Source organism: Microtus ochrogaster, unplaced genomic scaffold, assembly GCF_000317375.1.
Source record: "Microtus ochrogaster isolate Prairie Vole_2 unplaced genomic scaffold, MicOch1.0 UNK106, whole genome shotgun sequence".
Lineage (NCBI taxonomy): Eukaryota > Metazoa > Chordata > Mammalia > Rodentia > Cricetidae > Microtus > Microtus ochrogaster.
The window spans coordinates 32,375-58,878 of record NW_004949204.1 but is presented as its reverse complement, the minus strand read 5'-3'; the positions used below and the strand labels follow the sequence as shown (position 1 = coordinate 58,878).

General features: G+C 42.6%; 1 protein-coding gene across 1 annotated transcript in view; it reads right to left on the bottom strand.

Annotated features, from left to right (window-relative positions):
- Positions 1-381: 381 nt before the first annotated feature.
- Positions 382-26,504, bottom strand: part of Selenoi (selenoprotein I) — a 37,506-nt gene continuing 11,383 nt past the window's right edge. Inside the window, exons 2-10 of the mRNA XM_005371326.1 lie at positions 21,093-21,161; positions 19,948-20,056; positions 18,285-18,359; positions 14,232-14,494; positions 13,455-13,563; positions 9,512-9,560; positions 6,852-7,032; positions 5,683-5,868; positions 382-2,232 (exon numbers count right to left, since the gene is read on the bottom strand). Of these exons, the coding sequence (XP_005371383.2) occupies positions 2,134-2,232; positions 5,683-5,868; positions 6,852-7,032; positions 9,512-9,560; positions 13,455-13,563; positions 14,232-14,494; positions 18,285-18,359; positions 19,948-20,056; positions 21,093-21,161 (1,140 nt within the window). The 3' untranslated portion in view covers positions 382-2,133. The remainder of the gene's footprint in view (positions 2,233-5,682; positions 5,869-6,851; positions 7,033-9,511; positions 9,561-13,454; positions 13,564-14,231; positions 14,495-18,284; positions 18,360-19,947; positions 20,057-21,092; positions 21,162-26,504) is intronic.

The window sequence follows — 26,504 nt, the reverse complement described above, 5'->3', positions numbered from 1 at the left end:
AGAGCTCCTGAGTGTCAAGTCTCTCATCCGCTGTACAGCGACAACAATCGGCAGAGGACGTGAGGCGGCTGGGAGGGTTCACAAGTCCACAGGATTCTGAAACAGTGTCCAAACTACCTAAAACAGAAACCTTTACCTTTACAGAGATGTGTTATACAAAAAACAAAGTGCAAAAGGGCACAAAACATTTTTCAAATCCACTTGATGCAACAAGAAGAGGACAGATACATTGAGAAAGAAAGAACGAGAGAGAGAGAGAGAGAGAGAGAGAGAGAGAGAGAGAGAGAGAGAGAGAGAGCGCGCCCTCAAATTACAGGACATGATCCTTCAATATACTGTACAAGGTGAAGAAAGTCTGTGGTCCAAATTCATTATTTAATAAATATTTATGTTATTTTCTTTTATACAAATGATTATTCCTGTGTACAACGCCAAAAAAAAAAAAAGTAAAATGATTATCAAAAACCTTATAACAAAGCTCTTTCCCAACTCGGAGTTGCCCAATTCAGTTCTACAGGGCGCGAGTACACAGCACAGTTATCTTCATGTAACTGGCTAGTTTTCTGACCTCCATGATGGCAATTTATTAATGAACACAGAGTCATTTTCCAGTTCCCACATCAACGTCTGCTTTCATTTCTTGTCTTAGAGAAAGTCCCCAAACACACATGAGCCTTACAAACAGTGAAAACCAGCCCAGGGCTGTGGGTAGCTCCTCACTCAGTTTCAACAGTCTGATGACAATGATTCCAACTTAAAAACGCTCAGGTGGAACATCAATTAGTTATTTTTTACAAAGCAGCAGACAAAAATTCAACAGAGATGAGCTACAATATTTAAGAATGGTCACATTCATAGGTACATAACAGTTATGACTAATTACATATCAACACAGCGGTGCCCATCTTATCCAAGTGCAACCTACCCAGAACAAAAAGGGGTTTAAGACACACTCTTCATTTAAGCACAAACCTCATTCAGTGGAAAAATAAAACCAGCAAGTAAATTTCACCACCACCAAACTAAATAAAGACAAAGTCCAAAGAAAGAGAATGTCCACGTTTATAAAATGGTGAGATTTATGAGATAACCACAATACAGCTAAAGGGAGTTTTGTGTTGTCAGTAAACCTCAAAAATTACTGAGTCATCTTAAAGAGTAAATACTCAGTAAGGCATATATATCAAAAGTTTTCTTCAAATAGGGAGGCAAGAGAGTTAGGGGAGAGAGACTGTCTCTCTGCCTTATCTTATCCCATGTCAGGTTAAAAACCACAGCACCTCACCCCAAGAAGGAGAGAGAATGAAAGAAGTAGACAGGTGGCCAGGCAGTGCCAGGGTGCTAATTGTGGTCATCACGGAGTTCTGGTTTCCTAACTCCAGTCTAAGTTTTCTCTCACAAGGTCCTTTACCTGCAGCCTCATAAGTACCACGAGAATGGCACTGTCAAACACAGCCTCAAGAATCATGGCTCACAGGCACCCAATCCCAACAGAAGGAAACACCACAAGTAAACAACGTGCCACAATACTAAGTAACGGAACACTTCTCTCTAAAAGAAAATTAAAAAATTTATCAGCATTGAGCCACAGGAAAAGCTGGGCACCAGACAACCTCTCGAAGCTCCACAGGAGAATAACCAGGATTTGGCAACTGTACAAATCTGTGTTCTGTGTTCGCTGGTATCTCGGGCCAGAGAGACTTGTTTGATGCTTCTCTACCGCAGATCCGGGCTGTCAACCATTTCCACAGCTAAGGACCTTTTCTAAAGTATCAAATATTAGGACATGTTGTGGCTATCCGGACGTTATTAGTGTTCCTGAATCAATCTGGGAACTTTAAAAATAAAAGTAAAGCATCCTTAACTCTGTATGAGTCGAAACATTATGGACTCATGAAGCTAGGAACATTTAGCTGGTTTAATGTACACTGTGCTTAACCAAAATGTCTCATGGTTTTATAAAAAAAATAAAGTTGGGAGTTAGAAAGCCCAAAATTCCACAAGCTCAGACCATGTTCACTCCTGTTGTCCACACGTCACACATTGCGCTCCCACAGCTGCCAGGCAAAGCAGTAGAGTTCAGTGGTGATGGATGGGATATTTACAGGCATTATTTACAGCACTTCCTGAAGATTACAGGCCGACATTCTTCTCTTCCATTCCTAGTCAATCTGAGTTTGGTTTCCTCAATGAAAAGGGGTAAATCTGAAAATGGCTGCTCAGCTGCTTCACCTACAGAAAACCAGAACACAAGACAGTGAACAACATGTCCCAGTCTTTGGTGAAGGCACTCAGAACTCACCCTCTGCAGACAGTAACTTACTGACATGGTAAAACCGCCAGGAACAAGAAAGGCTCTGCTGAACCAAACTCTAGTCATTCTGCGAGCCTTCTAGAGCAGATAAGTTCATTCTCATACTGAGAACTACGGTGTTTTCTGACCTCCAACAGCTTCTACAGAAAGCCATTACTGTAGTCATGGACTCAGCAGCATCAGTACTGCTAGATAATGCTTCCTAGCCTGGACAAAGTGGTGAAAAACCTGCTCTGTGACTCTGAAGACTGTAGTAGTAGGAGCGGCGGGGCTGCGTCCCCAGCACCGCGGGCCGCCTGCTAGCTTATGCCCCGAAATAACAACACACAAATTGTATTCATTTAAACTAGCTCTAGCCCTTACTGGCTAATTCTGATATCCCGATCAACCCATCTCTAATAATCTGTGAGCACCGGTCTTACCGGGAAGATTCTAGCCTACATCCATCCTGGGTCGGAGCTTCATGGCGTGTGTCTGCCTGGGAGAGGGGAGGATGGCGTCTCTGAGCTCACTTCCTCTTCCTCCCAGCATTCTGTTCTGTTTACTCCTCCCACCTATGTTTTGACCTATCAGGGCAAGCAGCTTCCTTATTTAATTAACCAATGACCTTCCTCCATCAGAAGACAACGCTGGCTACAGTATCCCAGGCAAGAGTCAGTTCTCTGATACTTTACACTTCCGCGTAAGTCAAGAGTTTGTGTGGTTTCTGGCACAAAGAGAGACAAGAAAGATGTTCTTCCTGTTCGCATGTTTATTTTCTAGATTTCTTAAAATTATAATTTATTTTTTAAGTTTAATTATTTTTGTCTATGGGTATTCCTTGCATGTATGTCTGTTCACCATGTATGTTCAGTGCCCAAGAAGTCTAGAAGGAGGCATCCAATTCCCTGGAACTGGAGTTACAGATGGCTGTGAGCCTTCATGTGGGTGCTGGGAACTGAACCCAGGCCCTCTAGTACTCTTAACCACTCAGCCATCTCTCCTGCTCATTTTCTCTTTAGATGCACTGATTTGGGGAGAAGGGCACATGTGTGCCACGGCATGCACATGGACATCAGAGGACAAGTGCAGTGATTGGTTCTCTCCTTCAGTTGGGAGTTCTGAGACTGAACTCACAGAGCTGGGAGCAAACAGCCCCTTTACTAGCTGCATGAGAACTTCACCTTTATTTATTATTGTTGAATATGTGGACAGTCCATGGGTGCTATGTCATACACGTGGACACGTGGAGGTCAGATGACAACGAGTCAGTTCTCTCCTTCCACCTTTATGTGGGTTCCAGGGACCCAATTCCTGTTATCGCCTGCTGGGCCTTCTCGCAGGCCCTACTGTCCAGATTTTTCAAGTAAATTTGTACTGCTCTTACAACATAAAAAAGATTGTGAAGGCTGCACAAGAGTCAGAGAGTAAAGTGCTCACAGAGCCCTGAAAAACACTGGGGCTGGGGCTGCAGAGAAGGCTCAGTGGTTTAAAGCATGGAGTTCAGCTCCTAGACCCACACTGGGCAGCTCCTAGTTACGAGTAACTCCAGCCCCACAGATCCACAGGACCCGATCCCCTCCTCTGGCTTCCACAGGCCTTACACTCAGACCACAGACCCCCACACAGAGGGATGTGTCTGGTGGACATGGTTTCTAAAGAGAAGAGTCTGGCAAAGTGTGGCAGCGCCTCTTCACTCCCAGCTCTCAGGAGGTAGAGGCCTCACTGAGGCCGAGCTATAGTCTCCAGGCAGTTCCAGACCAACTAGGGCACACTAAACAAAACAAGTGTCTTGAAATTACAAGACATGGCAATGGTCACTCATAAGATCAATGAATTAATGACCCCCAAAATTGGCAAAATGTATATAATAAATCTTTAAGAATAAAAACATAAGCAATTATCTGACATCACAGTTCATCAGGTTTCTCACAATGTTTTGTTCATCAAGCCGACTCTCAGCAGGCCCCTTCTAAACCAAACACAGGGAGCAGACGCTACAGTGGCAGTGTGGATGCCCAGTCTACCCCATGCCTGCAGGCATCCTCTCAACAGGACACAAACCAAAGGAAAGAGCGTTCCAGTGTGTTCCTACCAACACTGTAAAGATTAAAGCACTAGATAAATAAAATAAGCTGACTAGGACTGGTAACTGGGTAACTACTGGTGGTCTCCCTGATGGAATATGATGTGGCAATGACGAAAACATGTAAAATAACTACAGAACTAGAAAGGGTGTTGGAGTGGGGGGAGGGCAGCCAAATGGCTCGGACATCATTGAATGTGTCCATTCATCCTGAGGTGACCTCTTTCTTATTTTGGAAGAGAACACTGGGTGTACAAAGTACTTATTTGTGTCTGTGCTTTCTTGAGACAGGGTCTTGCCATGCATGTTCGAGTCAGCCTCAAGCTATCTTCCTGCTTCTTCATCCTTAACATCGAAGAGACAGCCATGCTCGGACACACCCAGAAAAGCACTAACCATTTTCCTCTACATTTTTTTTATTATTTACTGATAAAGGTAAAGACTTATGAGATAAAAACTGAAATAATGCAAATGACTTCCTCTAGTCTAAAATTCTGATCTGCCTATGCTGGCCAGTTGGTTTTTTTGTTTTGTTTTCTAAACCTGACACAGGTTAGAGTCATCTGGGAAGAACCTCAACTGAGAAAGTGCCTCCATCAGATTGGCCTGTGGGCAAGCCTGTGGTTCATTTTCTTGATTAATGAATGATGCCTGCGAGTCCAGCCTATAGTGGGTGGTGCCATCCATGGATGCTATAAGAAGCAGGCTGAGCAAACCACGGGGAGCAAGCCAGTAAGCAGTGTTCCTCCATGTCCTCTGCTTCAGCTCCTGCTCTAGGTTCCTGTCCCGACTTCCTTTGGTAATGGACCGTGATGTGCAACTGTAGGCTGACATAAACCCTTTCTCCTGAGTTGCTTTTGGTTTTAGTGCTTATCACAGCAATAGAAGCCCTAGGATACTGCCCTACTCCATTTCTCACAGGATTAGGAATGGAGAGGAGAGCACTATAAGCCAATGTCACTTGTTTTCCCCAAATTAAATTAGTAAACAATGAAAGTGTCCTAGGAATAAAGAGGCAAAGAAACAGAAACAAATGTGATTATCTGGTCTCACATAAAGAAAAGCACAATGTTTTCCCCACAAAATTACTTATATAATGGTTTAAAAATAAGAACTAATGACCCATAATCACTTAAAAATCATTTGTAGTTGTCATAATATAATCACGAGGAAAAAGCATCTGAGAAGACCCCCTTACATCTCCCCCACAGTGAGGGTCTCCACATTTCCAATCGCTACACTAACAAGCCTCTTCTGCAGTGGTTCCCCACTCTAGACGCCTGCCTCGCCCTAGACTACTCACCACCTGTACTCCGTAGTGGATGTGAGCCAGAGTGAAGGCTGCCGTGAGCGCGTAGAGGAGAAGACTCTCGAGGTGGGAGGCCACTGCGCCTATGTTCACTGCTGCCACAACCAAGAAGAGAGGAAGCAGCAACCAGTTCAAAGTCGGGCACCGTGTGCTGCTCATTTGGCAAACAATTAGCTGACACTTGGGAGAAGCAAGAAGAGGGAGGGAAAAGAGGTTATTAATTAGCAAAGCATTTTCAAAACCAGCCACATTCAAAACGCTTTCAAGAGTGTATCTATTGTCAATAGTTCTCAACTGCTCAGGGCCCCAATGGCCGACCCCACCCTTGAAGCACTGATCGTGGGACGGTATCAGAAGAGACTAAGACAATGTATTGGGGATGTGGTACTGGCTAATCTCCACTATCAGCTTGACTAGATTTAGAGTCATCTCGGAAACACACCTCTGGGCGTGTCTGTGGAGGTTTAAATGAGGAAGGAAGACCCACTCCTACGTGGGCAGCACTATCCGTGCGCTGGAGTCCTGGACTGAATAAAAAGAAAGAAGTGAGCTGAGAAGTGGCCTCAACGCTCCCTCTCTACAGCTGCATGTGACCAACACCATCTGACACCCCGCCATGATGAACTGTTTCCCCTCTTAGAGCACAAGCCAAGGGCTGGAGAGATGCAGGCTCAGTGGTAAGAACACTGGCTGCTCTTCCAGAGGTCCTGAGTTCAATTCCCAGCAACCACATGGTGGCTCACAACCATCTATAATGAGATCTGGCGCCCTCTTCTGGCGTGCAGGCATACACGTGGCCAGAACACAGTATACATAATAAATAAATCTTAAAAAAAAAAATAATAAAGCACAAGCCCAAACAAATCCTTCTGTAAGCTGCCTGTCAGGTACTCTGCCACAGGATGAGAAGGCATTTTCTCACAGTGCAGTAAAACAGCCTCCTAAACCTGGACACAACTAAACTTCTTCATGATAATAAAGAGGAAACATGATCTCCAACCTCCAACCAACAATGAATACCTTTCCAAGGCTGTTCCTGATTCTTCGTTTTGTTATTTTAGTTTTGTGAGATGTGGTCTCATGTAGCCCAGGCTGACCTTGAATTATAGGCATAAGCTACCACATCAGGCTTATATAATTTTGAAAAAAACAAGAAGTCTTACTGTGATATTGGCAAAAGCTGTTCCAACCATGAAGTAGAATATTCTAGGGTGAATTTCTAAAATATCTGAAGGAGACCGGAGGACCCACACTGTGGACAAAGTGAAGAGCAGACATGGCGAGAAGAAGGGAACCATGACTTCATAAACGGAGTTGTGTTTCAGAGTGTTGCTTTTATAACTTCTGAAAAATCAATACAGAACATCATTACGTAAGACACACGCCTAACCCTTACCGTCTCCAAACTCCTCTCACATGTATTCTTTTTTTTTTTTTTTTAGATATACTTTGGTTTTTTTAATTTATTTATTATGTACACAGTGTTCAGCCTCCATGTATGCCCGCGCGCCAGAAGAGGGCACCAGATCTCATTACAGATGGTTGTGAGCCACCATGTGGTTGCTGGGAATTGAACTCAGGACCTCTGGAAGAGCAGTCGGTGCTCTTAACCTCTGAGCCATCTCTCCAGCCCCTCACATGTATTCTTACTGTGTGTTTACAACTATGGCACAGAGAACCACCATCACTAGCCCTACTTTAAAGACAGGCTAAGTTAGGAGGAAATGCTCTCGATTTGTAACTGCTACCAAGGCCAGGATTACAACTGAGGCTCTGACCCCGGATCAATCCTCCCACTTCCTTCATTCCTCTATTTTTAGACAGAGCCTCACTATGCAGCCATGGCTGGCCTGGAACTCACTATGTAGATCCACCTGCCTCTGCTTCCAGAGTGCTGGATGTAATGTACTGGCCCCTTTCTTACTTTTTGAAACAAATGATCAATAGCTGTGTTAGGAATGGAGCCATGGGGCCAGAGAGATGGCTTAGAACAGTGGTTCTCAACCTGTGGATCACGATCCCTTTGGAGGTTGTTAAGCAACCCTCTCACAAGAGGTCACATATCAGATATTACATTATGATTAATAACAGTAGCAAAATTACAATTATGAAGTAGCAACAAAAAATTCTATGATTGGGGTCGCCACATGAGGAACTGTATTAAAGTGTGGCAGCATTAGGAAGGTTGAGAACCACTGGCTTAGAAGTTAAAAGTCCTGACTGTTTTTTCCAGGGAACCCAGTTTAATTCCCAGCACTTACATAGAGGCTCACAAACTAACTACAGTTACAGGGGATCCAACACCCTCTTCTGGTCTCCCTGGGCAACAGGAATGCATGTGATACAAACACATACATGCAAGCAAAATACCCATACATCTATTAAAAAAAATCAAAGTGGGGCTGGAGAGATGGCTCAGAGGTTAAGAGCATTGCCTGCTTTTCCAAAGGTCCTGAGTTCAATTCCCAGCAACCACATGGTGGCTCACAACCATCTGTAATGAGGTCTGGTGCCCTCTTCTGGCCTGCAGCATACACACAGACAGAATATTGTATATATAATAAATAAATATAAAAAAAATCAAAGTGATACAGATTTAAAGCAGATATCTTTCACATAAAAGGTTCTGAAGAGAAGACATTCTGTGTCTCTAAGTTCACTGGGAGTAATCCAGCGTGTCTGCTCATCTGAATAGGGCTCCAAATTCTAATCTTGGTTTGGTTATTGATCACATTACCTTGGACAGTGTGTGGTCCAATCAAAGCCTCATCCATAAGAGGAAATGACTCAAATGATGGGCATGGTTTGCAAACTTTAATTGCAATTACCTTTCTAAAGACAGGGTCTTAATGTGTCCTGTTGGTAGACCTGGTACCCATTACATAGCCCAGGCCAGCTGGCCTTAGTCTCCAAAGTGCTGAGATTATGAGTGTGTCCCACATTTGATTTAAAATTTATCACTTCTATAAATGACCATCACCACAGCAGAAGCTATATAGAGCTTGTCTAGACATGGGCAGGAGTCTGTAAGACAGATCCGGGTGTGGAAGGACTAAGTAGGAAGGACAAGATAAAAAAATGGCAGAAGAGGAAACAGCCAGGCCAAAATTACTGAGACGTGAAAGAACAAAATATTTTTGGCCAAAATAAGGCAAGTCAGGGCAGCAAGCAAAGATGGGGTGTGCACAAATCGGAACTGAAAGGCCACCTCTACCCTACCTAAGGAACTAGTCCCCAAAGGCAGGAAAGTCCACACAACCTCTCATGTGAGAACGAACGGCAGCATAAAGTCCTGTCCTACCCACACACATTCAGCTTGTATGATCTCATTAACTACACTATAACTGTTCATACAAAGAATGTGAACAAATCAATATTCAACAAGAAAATACTCCCTGTAGGTAGATTCACTCACAAAAAAGTGACAAACTTCAAGGCTGCTGGATCCAAAACCTTAACAAAAGAACTGATTGGTTTTTATAGTTGACTACATAAGCCAAGAGAGACAACCTCAATTATCAAGTTCTCACTCTAGATCTGAAGTAGAGGTTTTAAACTTTTTCAAAATGTCTAGATTACAAAAATAAGCAGTTAGCTGGGCCTGGTGGCACACACCTTGAATCCCAGCACTCAGAAGCAGAGGCAGGCAGATCTCTGAGGTCGGGGCCAGCCTGGTTTGCAGAGCGAGTTCAGGAGAGCCAGAGCTGCACAGAGAAACTCTTGAAAACAGAAAGCAAACAGCCCTTCCATTCTAACAACACAACTGTTAAAGATGCCTTTTCTTGTTTTTTCTTTCCACAACTTAAAAAAAAAAAATACTTACCTAAAAAAGTTCAATAAACTCATTGGAAGAGTCACACATAATGCACAGCCTAAAAAGAAGAATATTTAAATTATGAATTTCAAGAGTGATTATTTTACAGTAATTGCACCCATAAAAACCATCCGAGACTTTAGGGCCAGTGGTCTTCAGGTTCAAGTTTATTGCTACAGCGAAAGTACTTTTCTAAAGAGCAGCTGTGGGTGGAGAGCGCAGCCCGGCAGTTCTGTCTGTGAAGAGCACAGGCTGGAGCAGCCAGCCTTGACTTCAGTCACAGAACCATGACACTCTGGGAAACCCAACCTTTCAGTCAGTGCCTCATTCTCTTCATTTTTGAAACAAAAAATAGTACCAACTGCATAGAGCTTGAAAACTGCATGGATTATTACATGCAAAGACACCAGAGCAGCACCCACACAGGGCAAACTAGAAAATCTATATGAGCTACTACAAAGAGGGCAGAGGGAGCAGACAATACTTGGGAACTGTTGCTTCCTGCTTTATTTTATTTATTTTTTTAATGATTTTTTACTTCATGTCCATTTGTTTTTCCTGTATGAAGGTGTTGGAGTCCTTGGAACTGGAGTTAACAGACAGTTGGGAACTGGGAATTGAACTCAGGACCTCTGGAAGAGTAGTGAGTGCTCTTAACCACTGAGCCAGCTCCCCAGCCCCTCCTATTTCATTTTAATCTTCCTAGAATCTTCAGTTTCTCTCCTCCCCACCCTATCCACACAATGTTTATTCTTCTGAGAAAGCCCCCTGTGGCACAGCTCACCCTGTCACACCCCACCATCTGCTACATTCTAGAGCTTTCAGTCCTTAACATTCAACTGCTTATCTTGTCCCCCAGGAAATACACTCCTGAAATCCAACAGTAAGCATGTAGACAGCCTGTGTTCTAAGTTAGCAAAAGAAAAAACTACCTTTATTTCTTCTCCAAGTAGAATTGAGTTTATGTTCTGTTAAAGACTTAGCTATTAAGTTCTAAATTTCAAGTATACAGTTGAGATGAACCCATATGTGCACACCTGCTTTTCATAGTGCCGTAACTTACGGCCAGACTTCCTATTCCTCACATTTCTAACTTAGCACATGGAACTTTAAGAAAACAAAACACTAAGATGGGACTGGAGAGAGATGGCTCAGTTCCCAGCGCCCACATGGTGGCTAATAACCACCTGTAACTCCAGGTCCATGGGATCTGATACCATCTTCTGGTCTCTGTGATATATAGACATATGTGCAAGCAAAACACTCACATATATATAGAATTAAGAAATACATAAATATGCCATCAACAAGGAGCTGAAAGATGCCTCAACAGTTAAGAGAACTGTTCCTTACTGTTGCAGCGAATCCAGGTTTAAGTCCCAGCACCCACATGATAGCTCACAACCATCTGTAACCCAAGATTCAGAGGAGCCAGTGCCCCCCTCTGGTCTCCATAGGCACGAGGCACGCATACAGTACACAGACATATATGTAAACAAAATATCCATACATATAAAACTAAAAGAAAAAAACCCAAAAAATTCCACCAAAATAAAGAGCATCTTAAAGAGAAGTTTAAAAAGACACGTGAGAACTGTAATTAATCAACCCAAAGGATCAATGCACACAAAACACAAGAGTACACAGGAAGTGTTCAATAATTCTATCAGGGAAAATGGGCTAGAGTTTAAAAACACACAGAAAAACAAACAAATGGTTATTAACCTAGGTTAAGTTCATTTAGGAGAAATGCAAATTGGAGCTATCCCAGTGTATCACTCCTTACCCACAGATTAACAAACATGGCAATATACTATGATGGAGAAACTGAATTAACAGCATTTCCACAATAGCTCGTATGCATGTAAAATCAACACCAGTGTGGAGCAAAATACGGAAGTGTTCAATACAAGTGCAAGCACCTGTCCTCCATTACAATTCTATTCTAGGACTCTCTTTCACGCTAGCTAGCCCGGCAGAAAATGTAAGACACATGCACAGACTATTTACTCCAACAACATGTGCAACAGCAAAGGCTGCAGACAACCCAAGGGCTGGCTGCAACAAGAGATGAGGCAAACCCTTACATACTATCACGGTATACAGCAGTGGGGACGGGGGCACCTACAAACAAGGCAGTAAAATGATGCATGCTTTTCCAAACCATAAATTAAAAGCTAACAATAAGGTTGGAGAGAGAGCTTAGCGGGTAAAGACACTTATTGCCAAGTCTGACAACCAGAGTTCTATCATGGAGAAGGAGAGTTGTTTCCTGTGGCACACACAGAGAACAGGTAATAAATAGATACAAACAAAAACTAAGGATGGCTGAGAGAAAAGGAGAATAAGTAGAATAAAAGCTATACTTCTTTGAGTATATTGTTTTATAGATTTCACTTTGTAATCATAAATATTTTCTACAACTATAAAGAATAAAATTCAAAAATAGTGTCACATATCAAAGTGGCACCTTTCCTATCAGATTCCACTTGGAATCATCATTTTGAATTATGTGGCATTTCTACCATAAAACTAACTTGAGTCCCCTACGTATCTGCTGAAGGAATGGCTAAACAAAGAGCATCAGTGTCTGTGAGTGCTACTGGATGAAGAGCACACAGCGAGTTGGCGCTGGCTACAACACCTGAACCCTTTATCGCTATTTATAACAGAGACAACTAGACGTGGTGTTCTTCCTAGTATGTGTTCATGTTAACTTTTGATTTAGCCGAAGGAGCTATCAGTGGGCAGCTGACTGTGAGCAACAGAGCACTGGTGGTTTGGAAAGCAGTAAAAGGCAGGATTCTAGGCAATTACTTTAGAAGTCAGACATATGAGAATAAAATGCATACATGCAGGCTATTGATCTGCTGCTTTATCTAAGCACAACCCAACCTACTACTGCTGGTGAACCTCGATAAAGTCTAGAAACTAGGTAAAGCTCAGAACTACTGACTACAGTATAGACACTGACCTTCCAGTGGTTCTGGGCCACATTTAGGAACTATTCTGTTTTACCTACCAAACGTTTATCTGTAAAAAGTGGTTTTATTTACTTATTTGTTTGTTAATTTTTAAGCCTTGAAAAAGCTACTTTTCCTCTCCTACCACTAGTGAATCTCTAAATCAAGCAGCTTGTCTCATGGAAGCTTGTACATTTTATATTTAAATTTGATATGCTGAATTTAAAGAATATAGAAACATCCACTGTATTAGGTACTTTAAAACATTAACCATGTGCTTTCACGGACACTGAAGCCAGACATGGGGACACACACCTCTCATCACTTGGGAGGTGGAGGCAAGAGGATCAGGAGTTTAAGGGCAGCCTTGGTTATATAAAATCCTGCCTCAGAAAAACAAAGGAGAAAGAATGGGGCTGAAGTGATGGGGTGGACACGAGCCCCTGAGAAGGGTGGGGGTGGTACAGGTTGGAGTAGGTGTGACGGCTTCGGTCTGCCATGAAGGTTGCCTTCTTAGGGAGCAACAGACAGGGTACAAAGATGGTAACCATAACCAAACCCTCCAGTATCTAGTAGCATGAGAAGGAAGGTATCCAAGAGGTACAAAAAAAAAAAAAACAAAAACAAAAACAAACAAACATTAAATTTCCGTATTTCATCTACTCTTTCAGGTTAACAATTTTCAACTTGAAACAGATATGAATTTTGTTCACTAAATGTGGGTCCTCCAATACAGTCTAGACTAAACAGGTAACAACTTTACAAAGTTGTGTGGTGATCTACTTTGGCATTTCTGTTCGATTAGAAAAACTTGGTGCTCAACAACAAAACCCATTGTTTTCTTTAACATTCTGGTAGGAACCCTATAGGGCCATAGGGTTAGTCTGCTTGCTGGAGAACAAGGAAAGAGTGTTATCACTTGCTATGTTCAACACTGGCTTTGCATAACAAAGTGATGTTAAGACAGGCTTCGACATGGAGCTCCTTACCAATAATCATTGCAGTGAATAGGTCTCTATATAAGAAATTAAACAGGAAAGGTTCATACCAGGCCTCAACTCCCACCACTGCAGTCACTATGTAGACAAAAGAAATAGTCTGGAAGAAAAACACAGACAGAACAAAGAGGCATCAGCAGCTGAACAATCAAGGAAGCCAACAGGGTTTTATGCCTCATTAAGTCTAATCAAAGTGACTACTGAAAAACGTGCTTAAATTTGCTATATGGCACATCTTCTTGCCTATAAGAGACTTCTTCCCCCTCCAATATTGCCATCAAATAGTGACATTGCAGGCAATGCAGGCAAGTGATCACCATCTGCAGCCCTTTAAAGGCAGTTTACAAACTGGTTACATCATAGGACGGCTCCATTGCCCACCTGACCAACCTCCAACAGCAAACACAACCTAATTTCCCATTTCTTTATTGGCTTCTTACGGCAAATAGAGAAAAGGCAACACAAAAAGATTCAAAAGCAGAGAATTAATACAGGTCTAGCTGATGATACAAAGCTCTCAACTCACTGAAGTTGGCAAGGAAGACAAACGGCCAACAGTTCAGTCATTTGTACACCTTTCTCTAAAAATAAAATAAAATAAAATAAAATAAAAATCAATCTGTCAAACTAAATCATATTTAATAACATTAAGAAGCCATCACTCCAGCCCCACACATCAGTTCTAACTTGCTAATGCCTAACAGCAGTGAAGAAGGGTAGCAAAAACTTTAAAACATGCAAACCATTTAGGGCAGAATGCATACTTACCACTTGGCTAATGTCATATCCCCAGGGCAGGAAAAGAACGCCTGTGTTATACTTTTCCCAGTGAGACAGGATGAAAGAAAACAAAACTACCCAGAGCAGGAGATAAAGAACAAAAACACTGACACCAGTGGGTCCTCGTCCAAAGATGGAGTACACAGTCACAACAAAGTAAACACATGACCAACTATCCAGGCCATGGTCAAAAAGTTCCCCTAAAGGGGTGCTGGAATTGGTTCTGCGTGCTTGTTTCCCATCTACTCCATCTGCAACAAAACACATCACAGAAAAAGGTCAACATCTGGCCAACAAGCATGGAGAAAGTCAACTTCAGGAAACTGGTAGAAAGATGCGACCAAGTCATACGGATGTTAAGTGCAACTCCAGCCAGTGCTCCAGAGTCTGGTTTTTAAATTATACAATTCAGACATTCCAGAAAAAAGAAAAAAAACCATGCAATTTCTCTTTCTGAAGATTATTTATCTATTTATTTATTTGACGTGCGTGTATATATGCAAAAGGCAATGAAGGCCAGGAGAGGGCACTGAATAAGAAGGTGAATCCAAAAACAAACATATAGGCATCCTCCTGAATATTAACCTTCATCAGGCGATGAAAGGAGACAGAGACCCACATTGGAGCACCGGACAGAAATCTCAAGGTCCAAATCAGGAGCAGAAGGAGAGAGAGCACGAGCAAGGAACTCAGGACCGCGAGGGGTACACCCTGCAATTTCTTAAGATGGAATCTAAAAACTCTTATCATACTATACTGAATGCTGTCATTTTAGATCTAAGAGGGAAGCATTCTAGCTGGACTCCAAACTCTCCAAACCAGGCACAGACTCTCTGGTTCTCACAGCTGCTCATCACAGTTATCTAGCTGACCACTTCCTCCTCCAGTCATCAATCTCGCTTCATCCTGTGACATAAGGGCCTCTCCTCACAGCTCTGTTCTGCCCTCATTGGAAGCGCTTTCAGAACACGCACACAGTAAGGCAGTCAGCACACACTATGACTGAATCTGTTGAACTTGTACAACACACTCACTGTTTTTGGTGCTATGAAAATGACAAGAAGGGGCAGGAGAGACAGCTTAGCAGTTAGGAACACTGCTTGCTCTTCCAGAGGACTTAGGTTTGATTCCCAAAACCCACGTGGTGACTCACAACTACCTGTAATTCTGGTTCCAGGGGATCTGACAGCCTCTTCTGGCCTCTGCAGGCACCAGGCACACACATGGTATACAGACATATACACAGGCAAAACACCCAAATATGAAAGTTAAAATAAATGAATAAAAATTATAAGAACCTTATAATTGAGCTTGCCCTTGGAGTGTTTACAAGCGAGAAAGGGACAGAAGACAATCACTAAAGGCATGGTGTGTCACAAACCAGGGAAGGAGGACGAAACAGACAACGGTTCCCTTTAGAAGATCTAGACTGGCCTTTAGAGCGAGATGAAATGTGAGTGGGGACGTAAAACTGAATTGGATCTCAGCAGGTAAGAGATATAGGAGGATGCCATTTCAGGAGAGGAGTGCTATCAGCGACTGTGCTGAGATGGAAACCACAGTGCACAGCAGAAGCCCTGTGCCAAAGAGCACAACTCACACTCAGAAAAACAAGTAGTATACAGTCTAATGGGAAGCCAGTATGTGAGGGCAGTATCAGAGGGCTAGAATAGGGGCTGGAGAGATGACTTAGCATTTGCTGTTCTTGCAGAGGACTCAGGTTCGGTTTCTAGCATCCACATGGCGGCTCACGACCATCCTTAACTCCAGTTCTAGATCTGATGCCTTCATCTGGCCTCCTGGGACACCTGATATGCACACGGCGCACATATACACATGCAGGTAAAACATTTATACATTATAAAAGAAAAAAGTAAGCCACACACTTGGTTCTCTATTAAAAACAAACAAAACAAAAGCCTCTAACAAGAGATTTGAGCCACTTCAAAAATTTTAGGGACTAGAGGGAGCAACTAAAAGATTTATGGATAGAAAAGGACAAGAGAAAAAGTTATGCTTTAGGAGGGTTCGCTGAAACGGTGTGATTGACAGGCTGGAGACGGGGACCCTAGCCCCTAGTTAGCTAGACAGAGATGGAGCACATGGGAATGAGAAGAGGTGGAACAATACCAAAGAGACAGAAACTGGGTGCGCAAGTGCTAACTTCCACTCGGGACAGAGGAAGGAGGATATCAAGCTGGAGGTCGCTGAGCCACAAGGGAAACTCAAAGAAAACCAAACAAGTAAAAATGAGAGAATACATAAAGATGAAGACCCAAGAAGCAAGACCCAAGAAGACAACTGCCCAGGTTCCCAGCCTGGGTACCAGGAGAGAAGCAGTGCTCCTACAAAGATACACAGGGGGAAGCAGGAGACCAGCAGGACAGGAGTGTGGGGTTCATGGGGACGGGATTCTTTTCTGCTTCCATATGGCGGAAATATCTAGGAACAAACAAACAAACAAAAAACCCTTTCTCTTATTCACTGGCTTAACAATTTTTTAAATTTCTGTTTAACTCATATGGCTAAACCATCAAATACACAAACACTTATTAATCAGTTTTTGTGCACTCTTTCAGTGACTTCATTCCAGCTCGCTACACTGGGTCTGTATGTTTCAGAATATAATCTTTTCCTCAGAATGGTGATTTATAGGATAGTCCATTATTATAAAAGACATGTTCAAAACTACTACAGTACCAAATAATTTTTGCAATACTTGCACAGTCACATTTACTAAAGATTATAAGCTCCTCATGTTAGTTCATGACCAGTTCTGCAACAAATGGCTGTGTCAGTATCTGCAGAAACCATGGACCTGAAATAACTGGAACACGGGGCCCGACAAGGCTCATGAGAAATGCTGTGGGCGGAAAGAGCTCACAGGTCTCCTCATCTTTCCCCAGTCCTCAAGGCAGCCCTCGGCAATGAACTCCCTCAGCAGCATTTTAAAACCTGCTCACCTTTTCTCACAAGTCTACACAGCCTCTATCCAAATACATAGCCTTTACCTAAGGTTTCCTGGCTCTCAGAGACCTCACCGATCTCCTCACCCCTACAGTTCTCCCTCCCACCACATCAGCACTAATGTACCACGTCACACTGGTTCTGTGAGAACAAACTCTTTTTATTTGAAAAGACTTAAAAACAACTTGAAGTTCAGGTCTGCTACTTCATATGTGCTTGAAAACCAAACACTGAACTGCTACTGTGTGCCAGGCAATGTTCTAGAAACTTAGGTTGCAACAGTAAACAAGAATACTCACTCTTAATTTCTACGTCCAGATTTCTTGCCAAACTTAAGGCAACAATGTCTTACTCCAAGAGCTGGTAAATCTTGTGGTAAAAGCCAAAGAATGGATACTTTGGCCTTTGTGGGCCATACCCTTTGTGAGACTGTTGTAACTTCTCAATGGATCTTTATTGCAGGAAGGCAGCCATGGACAGCACACAAAGAAATGCACACTGCTGTACTCCGGGAAAGCTGTGCTAAGGGAGAGTCCATTTTCTTCAGAGGCGTGGTCCTTGGCAGGCTGCCCATGCCAAGAGGTGGCTCTAACTACGGCCGTGCCCATACGGCAGCACTAACTAGACTCAGTGGGTTAAAAAAGAAAAGAGGTCATCAAGTTTAGAAAAGGATGTGCAAGGGGCTCCAAGAAAGGTTGAGGAGGGAGGAGTTGATACGATTTAAACATACAACACATATATAGGAAATTACTAAAGAACTCTTAAAAATTTCTCGAACAACAAAAATAAAACATACAACAAAAAACATTAACAAAAACCTTACTTCCAAAAATAGAAAATTATCCAGATTTGGCCTGCAAACAGTCACCTGGCAATCCCTATTTTATTCTGAATCCCTGACAGTAAGAGACACTGCTTTTCATAGACTCAAAAATATAAATGATCAATTTGAGATATTAATAGACCCTAGTTAAAATGAGTAAAGCGTATTTATGAGAAAATGCATATTTAATGAGTGCTTAGTCTTGCTGATATGGCAGCCATGGACTAAATGAGCATTTGCCAGTTTCTTACCTAGAGTGTAGGCTATGAAGTTGAGGAAGCCCACAACAATCCAAACCCAGTCAGGCACATGCTTGTGACCTGGTGCTGTGAAGGAAAGCAACCAAGATTTTATTTACTACGGTCAACTGCAACTGCTCTCACCACCCCACCTGCTGCCACTGAGAAATGCTGCTACTTGTTAATGAGGAGTTGTTATGTCACCATGTACTCTGAATGCAGAGCTAAAATATTAAAAGCTAGCAGGTCCCAACTCAGTTTTAATAAGCTATGCTCCAGACCAATGTCAAAAACATTTTAGAAGCCAGATGGTAGTGGCGCATGCCCTTTATCCTAGCACTTAGGAGGCAGAGGCAGGTCTCCGGGAGTCCGAAGCCAGCATGGTATATAAAATAAGTTCCAGGACAGCCAAGGCTACACAGAGAAACTCTTGAAAAATAAAAAATAAAAAGGAAAAGAAAGAAAAGGAAGGAAGGAAGGAAGGAAGGAAGGAAGGAAGGAAGGAAGGAAAAAAAGAAAGAAAGAAAGAAAGAAAGAAAGAAAGAAAGAAAGAAAGAAAGAAAGAAAGAAAGAAAGAAAGAAAGAATGAAAGAAAATAGAAAAGGCCAGCTGTAGGACTCAGGCCTGTAGTTACAGCTACTGAAGAGACTAAGGTAGGAGGATTGAAAGTTGGAAGCCAGCCAGGGCAACTCAGTAAGACCCTGCCTCAAAATAAAATTTGAAAAACTTGGCTGGGCTTATAGTTAGTGACACAGCACAAGCCTAGCATGTGTAAGGTCCTGAGTCTATCCCTACCTGCCCGCCTCCCCACCCCCCACAAAAACAACAAAAAGCTGCTAAGGCCCAGCTAAGGACCATTTCCAGAGGAAATCAGGAGTCACGTAAGGAAAGAAAGGAACAGGCAGCTGACGGAAGGTGACACTGTATTCCCTTAGGAAAAGAGGCAGTTTTTCCTCTATGACTGGAGATGGGAGAGGGTCATTCCTGGCTTTGTAAGCATGGTGGGCCCTACTTGGTACTGATTCTTAGATAGTTTCACAACTCTAAATTTCTGCCTACATGCAAATCCTTTTTTAAAAATGTTTGTGAACTTAAGCTATATGCTAAAGCTAGTCCTGAAGTCCTGACTCTCTTGCCCCTATATGCAAATTGCTGGGATTACAAGCATGCATCATAACACCCATCTTCTAATTATTTATTATTTGCCAAAACCTCGCTGTTTTTTAGACAACATATCTAAATTTAATAGATAAGTTGTTACTGTTTTTCTTTCTTTTTCTTTCTTATTTTGGTTTTTTGAGAGAGGATTTCTCTGTATGTATCCTTGGCTGTCCTGGAACTCACTCTGTAGACCAGGCTGGCCTCAAGCTCACAGAGATCCTCCTGCCTCCGCTTCCCCAGTGCTGGGATTAAAGGTGTGCGCATCTCTGCTGCCCAGCAATACTGCATTTCTAGAACTTAATTGAACTAATATACAACATCATAAAAACACAACTTAATTGAACTAATATACAACATCATAAAAACACAGTTCTACACACAATCCCAACATCTTATAGAACATTCTAACATCCAAAACTTTCAGAAACATAAGCATCTTAGATATAGAAACTAACTATACCTGTTTGCTACTCAAGACATTTAAAATTATGCATTAAGATAACAAAGTTCTCACCTGAAGCATAAAAGTCAGGATCGAAGTATGTCAAAAGTAGGAAATTGAACACAACCAGCAGAAATCCAGAAAAGGTTATAAGATTGGGAGCCAACCAAGCAGGAAATACCTGTTGTTTTTTTTTCAAAATAGTTGTAAATAAGTAAATAAAGCTCTGTTCAATAAACATCACAACATACAAAACTAGGTCATAAAAGCTATCAATTTGAAAGAGCATATGCGGGTGTTATGTATATTAAAACAAAAACAGTAACTCCAACTGGTAGATGAACATTTCTTTCTCCTCCCTGTTCCCTATCTTTACAAGATTCTTTGATATGCAAACTTTTATAAGGATATTCAGCTTATTTTAGAATGTTTCAAAGGCCTTTTATAGAAATGATCAATTACAGTGTATATATCTAGGGGTGAAGGGAGCACCTCTATTACAGCTTACTAAGACACTGTTGGCTGGGTCTGCAAGCACAGGCTGTAATCTCAGCTACTCAGGTCAGTGAGGCAGGGGCATTCCAAGTCCAAAGCAACTCAGCGAGTCCTTGTTTTAAAGGTAAAAGGTGGGGGAGGGGGGGGCTGGAGAGAGGGCTCAGCAGTTAAGAGCACTGACTACTTTTCCAGAGGACCCAGGTTCAACTCTCAGCACCCACATGGCAGCTTACAACTGTCTGTAACTCCAGTTCCAGGGCATCTGGCACCCTCACAGATATGTAGGCAAAAGACCAATGCACATAAAACTTTAAAAGGTTTAAAAAATAAAAAAGGCAAAAGGGGCTGGAAAGTGGCTTAGTGGTTACAAGCATTTGTCCTTTCAAAGGACCCAAGTTCAATTCCCAGCACCCCCATGGTGGCTCATAACTCCATTTCCCGGGCACTAGCCATGCACATAGTACAGACATGCATGCAGGCAAAACACTCATACACATAAAATAATAAATATAAATAAATCTAAAACATTTTTTTCAAAAAGTAAAAAGAAGGCTGAGGACACAGTTCTGTGTGGACCACTGGGGCAGCAGGTACGAGGCCTTAGGGTCAATAACAAGACCTGTAAAGAGTAAACTGAGAGTGGCAACAATAATCTCTGTGAGATGGTTAAAGTACTCAAAACTCGTTTCAACGAAAATGCACACCATTAATAATAATCTTACCTTCACTATAGTGTTCCAAAATGGATGCATGACATACAGAGAGAGCGGGTTGGTATCCAAAGCACTGTACTGTTGAGAAACGAAACATTCAGAGTTAACCCTTACTCACTAAAAACTGATAGCATTTCTTAAATAAAAACAACAGTGCAAAGAGAGCACATCTACTTATATGCTATCCCCTCTAGAGTAAATGGGGCAAAACTGTTAAGCAGTCAGGTATTAATTACTTTATGGCAGGAGGCAAAGGCCACAGAGGAAGTAAACAGGTCAGCCCAAAGCACGGAGTTTACCCTAATGTGGTTGTTTCGTTCACAAACACCAAGTCCAAACTGCCAGGATCGTCACTCGCTCATCCTTTCCCTTCTCAATCAACTGTATAATGCTGTGGCCTTTCCGTAAAGACATTCACAACATGGACCAGGAATAGAGCCCAGTGATAGAGCACTGAGGCGACACTTTTAAGAGAAATGAAAAGGATATGTGCATACATTTTCATTCTTTTTTTTTTTTTTTTTTAGTTTTTCTGAGACAGGGTTTCTCTGTAGCTTTGGAGCCTGTCCTGGCACTAGCTCTTGTAGACCAGGCTGGCCTCGAACTCACAGAGATCCACCTGCCTCTGCCTCCCGAGTGCTGGGATTAAAGGCGTGCGCCACCACCGCCCGGCCCACATATTCATTCTTATAGTTACTATACATAATAGGCAATATGCATACTGTCTCCATTAAATACAGACCAGGCACGTTCTCAATCTCCTACATCCCTGTTAACCTCACATACTCTTACTGGACAATTCTGAGTGACCTTTCTCTCTTATTCACCTGTGAACTGAAAGTGATAGCCCTTAACTCAGAGGACTATCATAAAGATTTGGCAAGTTAAGAACACACGCAGCCGGGCAGTGGTGGCGCATGCCTTTAATCCCAGCAGTCAGGAAGCAGAGGTGGGCAGATCTCTGTGAGTGTTGAGGCCAAACTGGTCAAGAGCTAGTTACAGGACAGGCTACAGAGAAACCCTGTCTCGAAAAACCAAAATAATAATAATAATAAAATAAAAATCACCTAGCCAATGTTTGGGAATCCCTGGCTATAAGTTCAGCATATACATAAAATGGGTTTGGGGGTCTGAAACCTGGACAATGAAATGCTCCTCAGAACAGCAGTCAAATGTGTTTGAGATGGCATGTCTCAGGAGGATTCTAGGCGTCACATAAAGAAATAGGCTGCGCAACAATGACATTAAGAAACACCTCCATCTACAGAAGGAAGCAAACTACAGGATACAGGAACAGTGCTTGAGATACTTCGACCATGTTATGAGAATGAATGATAGCACTGCTTGGAGGAGTGCACAGGATAAGACAAAGAGGAAGACCCAAAAAACGCATAAAGGAACAGACAGCAGAAGAAAGGAAGACTGGAACCTTGGGTATGACAATAACAAAGCATCTGCCCAGGATAGGAACAACTGGAGAACCGCCATAAAAGGGCTGCCCATGCATGCTCAGCATTGCTGGGCATAGATGATGAAGATGATGACATATAAATAAGCAGTAAACAGTCACAGCTAATATTTTAATATAGTTAATACAACCAACACCTTAATTAACATAATTAATACCTTAATATAGTTAAGATCAAGTTGTATCTAAGATTTTTTAACACATTTAAAGTCAATAATGTTTAACTACTCCAGGCAATGATGGCACACGCCTTTAATCCCAGCACTCGGGAGGTAGAGGCAGGCAGATATCTGTAAGTTCGAAGCTAGCAAGTTGCAGAACAGTCAAGGCTACATGGAGAAACTCTGTCCTGAAAAACCAAAAAAAAAAAAAAAGACTGTTTAACTACAACTATACAGCCAATATTTTCTTTTTTTTTTTCTTCTTGAAACAGGGTTTCTTTGTAACCACCATGGTTGTCCTGGAACTTGTTCTAAAGACCAGGCTGGCCTTGAATTCACAGAGATCCGCCTGCCTCTGCCTCCAAAGGGCTAGGATCAAAGGTGTGCACCACCAATACCTGGTCAGCTAATATTTTCAATGCCTCCAGTACTAAAATATGAACAAAACAGAAACTGGCAATGATTAAATATGGTTAGCACAGGCTTAATCAGTAACCCAAATATCTACTCAACAAATCCTTTGTGTGACATTCCCCCACTTCTCTAGCCCATTATGAACAAAATGGAATAAAAGACTTGATGCAGTGAATAAGAAGATGATGGAGACATGGCTTGCTTGTATTGGCCAGAGTCACGCTCCGGGGCTATCTCCAGATTCTCACAGACCCTTTCAGCAAACTGCGCTGTGATGAGGCTTTCACCTACACGGGGCATAACAGACATCACACAAGAGAAGCTCCACAGAAAGACGGCACCTGCACTGACAGCTCACCTGAAGCCTCCAGGCCTAGGCTTCTGCAACTCCACGCACAGATAACTCAGTGGGAGTGTCCTGGCCTCCACTTCACTAAGTGTACCCAGACCATGTGATGGAGCCAGGAGGCCAGAAAAACTGGAAAAGCACCCATTTCAGGCCCATCTGCTGGAAAGGACGAAGGCTGGAAGAAGTTCAAGTGAGAAGGAAATAGTTTGAGGCACAACACGAGTATCTAATGGGCACAGTGTCCAAACCTCCATCCAGTCAAAGAGCCTTGTTCATGAACAGGGAGTAATTTTCAATTAGAGCCAAGAAAAGGGTTTTTGTTTTGTTTTGTTTTTTGAGACAGGGTTTCTCTATGTAGCTAGCCCTGGCTGTCCTGGAACTCTCTAGACCAGGTTGGACGCAAACTCTGCTAGGGTTAAGGCGTGTGCCACCACTACCAGCTCAAAGAAAGTCTTTAATGGATAACATTTCAGTGTGAGAAACCTCTTTTTATAGTCTGACATTTTAAACCTCTACTCCAGAAGCCCAGAATAAGTTAAGAATAATATAAAATAAAGACAAAAGGGCCATTTTACATTCTACAATTCTAATTTGATATTCAATAGTAGTCAGTGAGCTCAAGTATCCTATCAAGTATCAGTGTACAAGTCTAGGGCAGCAAACAACAGCCCTACACAACACTCAGTGCTTTCCAACTACACCCATGCTTCTCACAGCCACACACCATTTAAACAAATCTTAGCAGTCCTATGAGTCAAGAGGAGTAAGAATGATAATACTTCGCCACAAGGAAAAACCCAGCACACACTATTAAAGGTGTTAACTGAGCTGGACATAGGTGTTGACTCATGTTTGTTAAATACACTTTGACTTTGCACTGGGATGTTTTGGTACACCCCAGCGAATGTGAATTTAGCCAACTCAACAAGATAACATCTGGCTCACTCTGGCTCCACAGTCTGCAAGGCCTGGAAAAGCATAGAGACCAGACTCAGATTGAGACTATTTCCAAGGGAACTACCTAAAGGTGACCTAACCTAGAACATGTCGGATCCACAGCTGAGCAGTCTGAATTACCTGGCTTTTTAAGTGTTTTCTGTTACCAAGAACCAAACAAAACTTACCCCTTCCCGAAAGAGGGCAGTCTGATGCTAGTCAGCTTTTCTATACACTAATAAATCCTCAACCCCATATCTGAATCCTGTGTTTCAATTTGCTCTACAAAGTTAAGCAGAGGAGAGCCTAAACAACAGGCCTTTAACTAACTGGCAATAGCCTTCCCTGTCATGGCAACCTATCCTTCATCTGTTCCCATACATGCGCCTTTTATGGCTCCTCTTCCAACGTCTTCAGTCTTGTTTGCCTCCTAAGTGCAGTTCACTAGACCAAGGGTTGGAAGGCTTTTAGTTAAAAGTCACATAAGAAACACTGTAGGCCTTGGAGGATTAATGGTCTCTGCAACAAATATGCCGTACTACCATTGAGAGAAAAGCAGTCACTCAAAATACATAGGCAAATAGTCATGGCCTTGTTCTGCTACAGCTCCACTCACCAAAGCAGCTGTCAATCCAACATAGCGGCTGGCCGAGGGCAAAGGAAACTCTGGTCCTCAGCAAGGCAGGCTCCTAAGACACTTCATGTCCTCTGGCAACAGTCTCACACCACAGGCTTCAGACACCTTAAGTCACTTGGCTCCTCAGTCTGTCACATACGGGCCACTGGTCACCCTGCTCTACAAAGCAGAAGACTACACTGGCCATCTTAACACTTCATCTTGCTAGAGTCAACTCATTTTCTACACTTCCCCAGATAGTTTTTTTTTAAAATACAGATTAAATTGCCCTAGAAAGTTGTGTGCCTCCAAAACACTCAGCATGTAAATCTAAGTCATGCTAATAACACCATTCCTTAGGTCTCATAAAAATGCCAACTGAGCCAGGTGGTGGTTACGCACACTTTAATCCCAGCACTCGGGAGACAGACGCAGGCGGATCTCTGTGAGTTCGAGGCCAGCCTGGTCTACAAGAGCTAATTCCAGTACAGGCTCCAAAGCTACAGAGAAGCCCTTTCTTGAAAAACCAAAAATAAATAAATAAATAAATATGCCAGTTGAAGTCGAGCCTCTAGGCCACTCCCTCAGGATGGCTATTACACCTCATCATTCTTATTTGCATACAGAACTCTACCATGTCATCTAGAACAATTCTGCCTATCTTACAATAGGAGACTTTCACAGTCTGAGTGAAATCCACAATATTCTAAGCAATGTTTTGCCTAAATCAAAAGCTTTTCTTATATTTCAATTTGAGTTGGGAAACAAAGCAGATTCACCCTTCCCTCCTCTGTAGACTACAATATTCATAACTACCTGTGCTCCCTGACAGAGGCCGTGCTACACCACTGACAGGAGAATAATAAAACCAGTGTTTGGAGAGCTCATCGAGTCCATGTCTAGTAAGAGATAGGGTGCAGGGAAGAACAAGTACACATCATTAGGCAAGACAAGATAAAAGATGAGTCGTAAACTGTGCCACGGGAGAGGGCAGCAGAGCAGACAGGAAGGAGGCCCTATGGGAAAAGAGCCAAGCTTGGAAATGTTGCCACACACCAAGAAATATCCAGAGCGATCAAAGGCTGAGAAAGAGGGATTCTCCCCTAGCATTTTAGAGACGGTGTGACCCTTCCAGGACCTTGGTTTTCTAGCCCCTAGAACTGTGAGAAAATAAATTTATGTTGTCTAAGGCCACCCTACTGCATAACAATTCCCACGGCATCACTAGAAAACCAATGAAGATGTGACCTACCCCCCATTACTTAGTCGAAGTCAGATCAACTGTGCCCTAGAAGGTGAGAGGGTAGTCAATGTACACACACAGCATCAAGTAAAAGAAACCAGACCTAGCCGGGCGATGGTGGCGCACTTGGGAGGCAGAGGCAGGAGGATCTCTGTGAGTTTGAGACCAACCTGGTCTACAGAGCTAGTTCCAGGACAGGCTCCAAAGCCACAGAGAAACCCTGTCTCGAAAAAC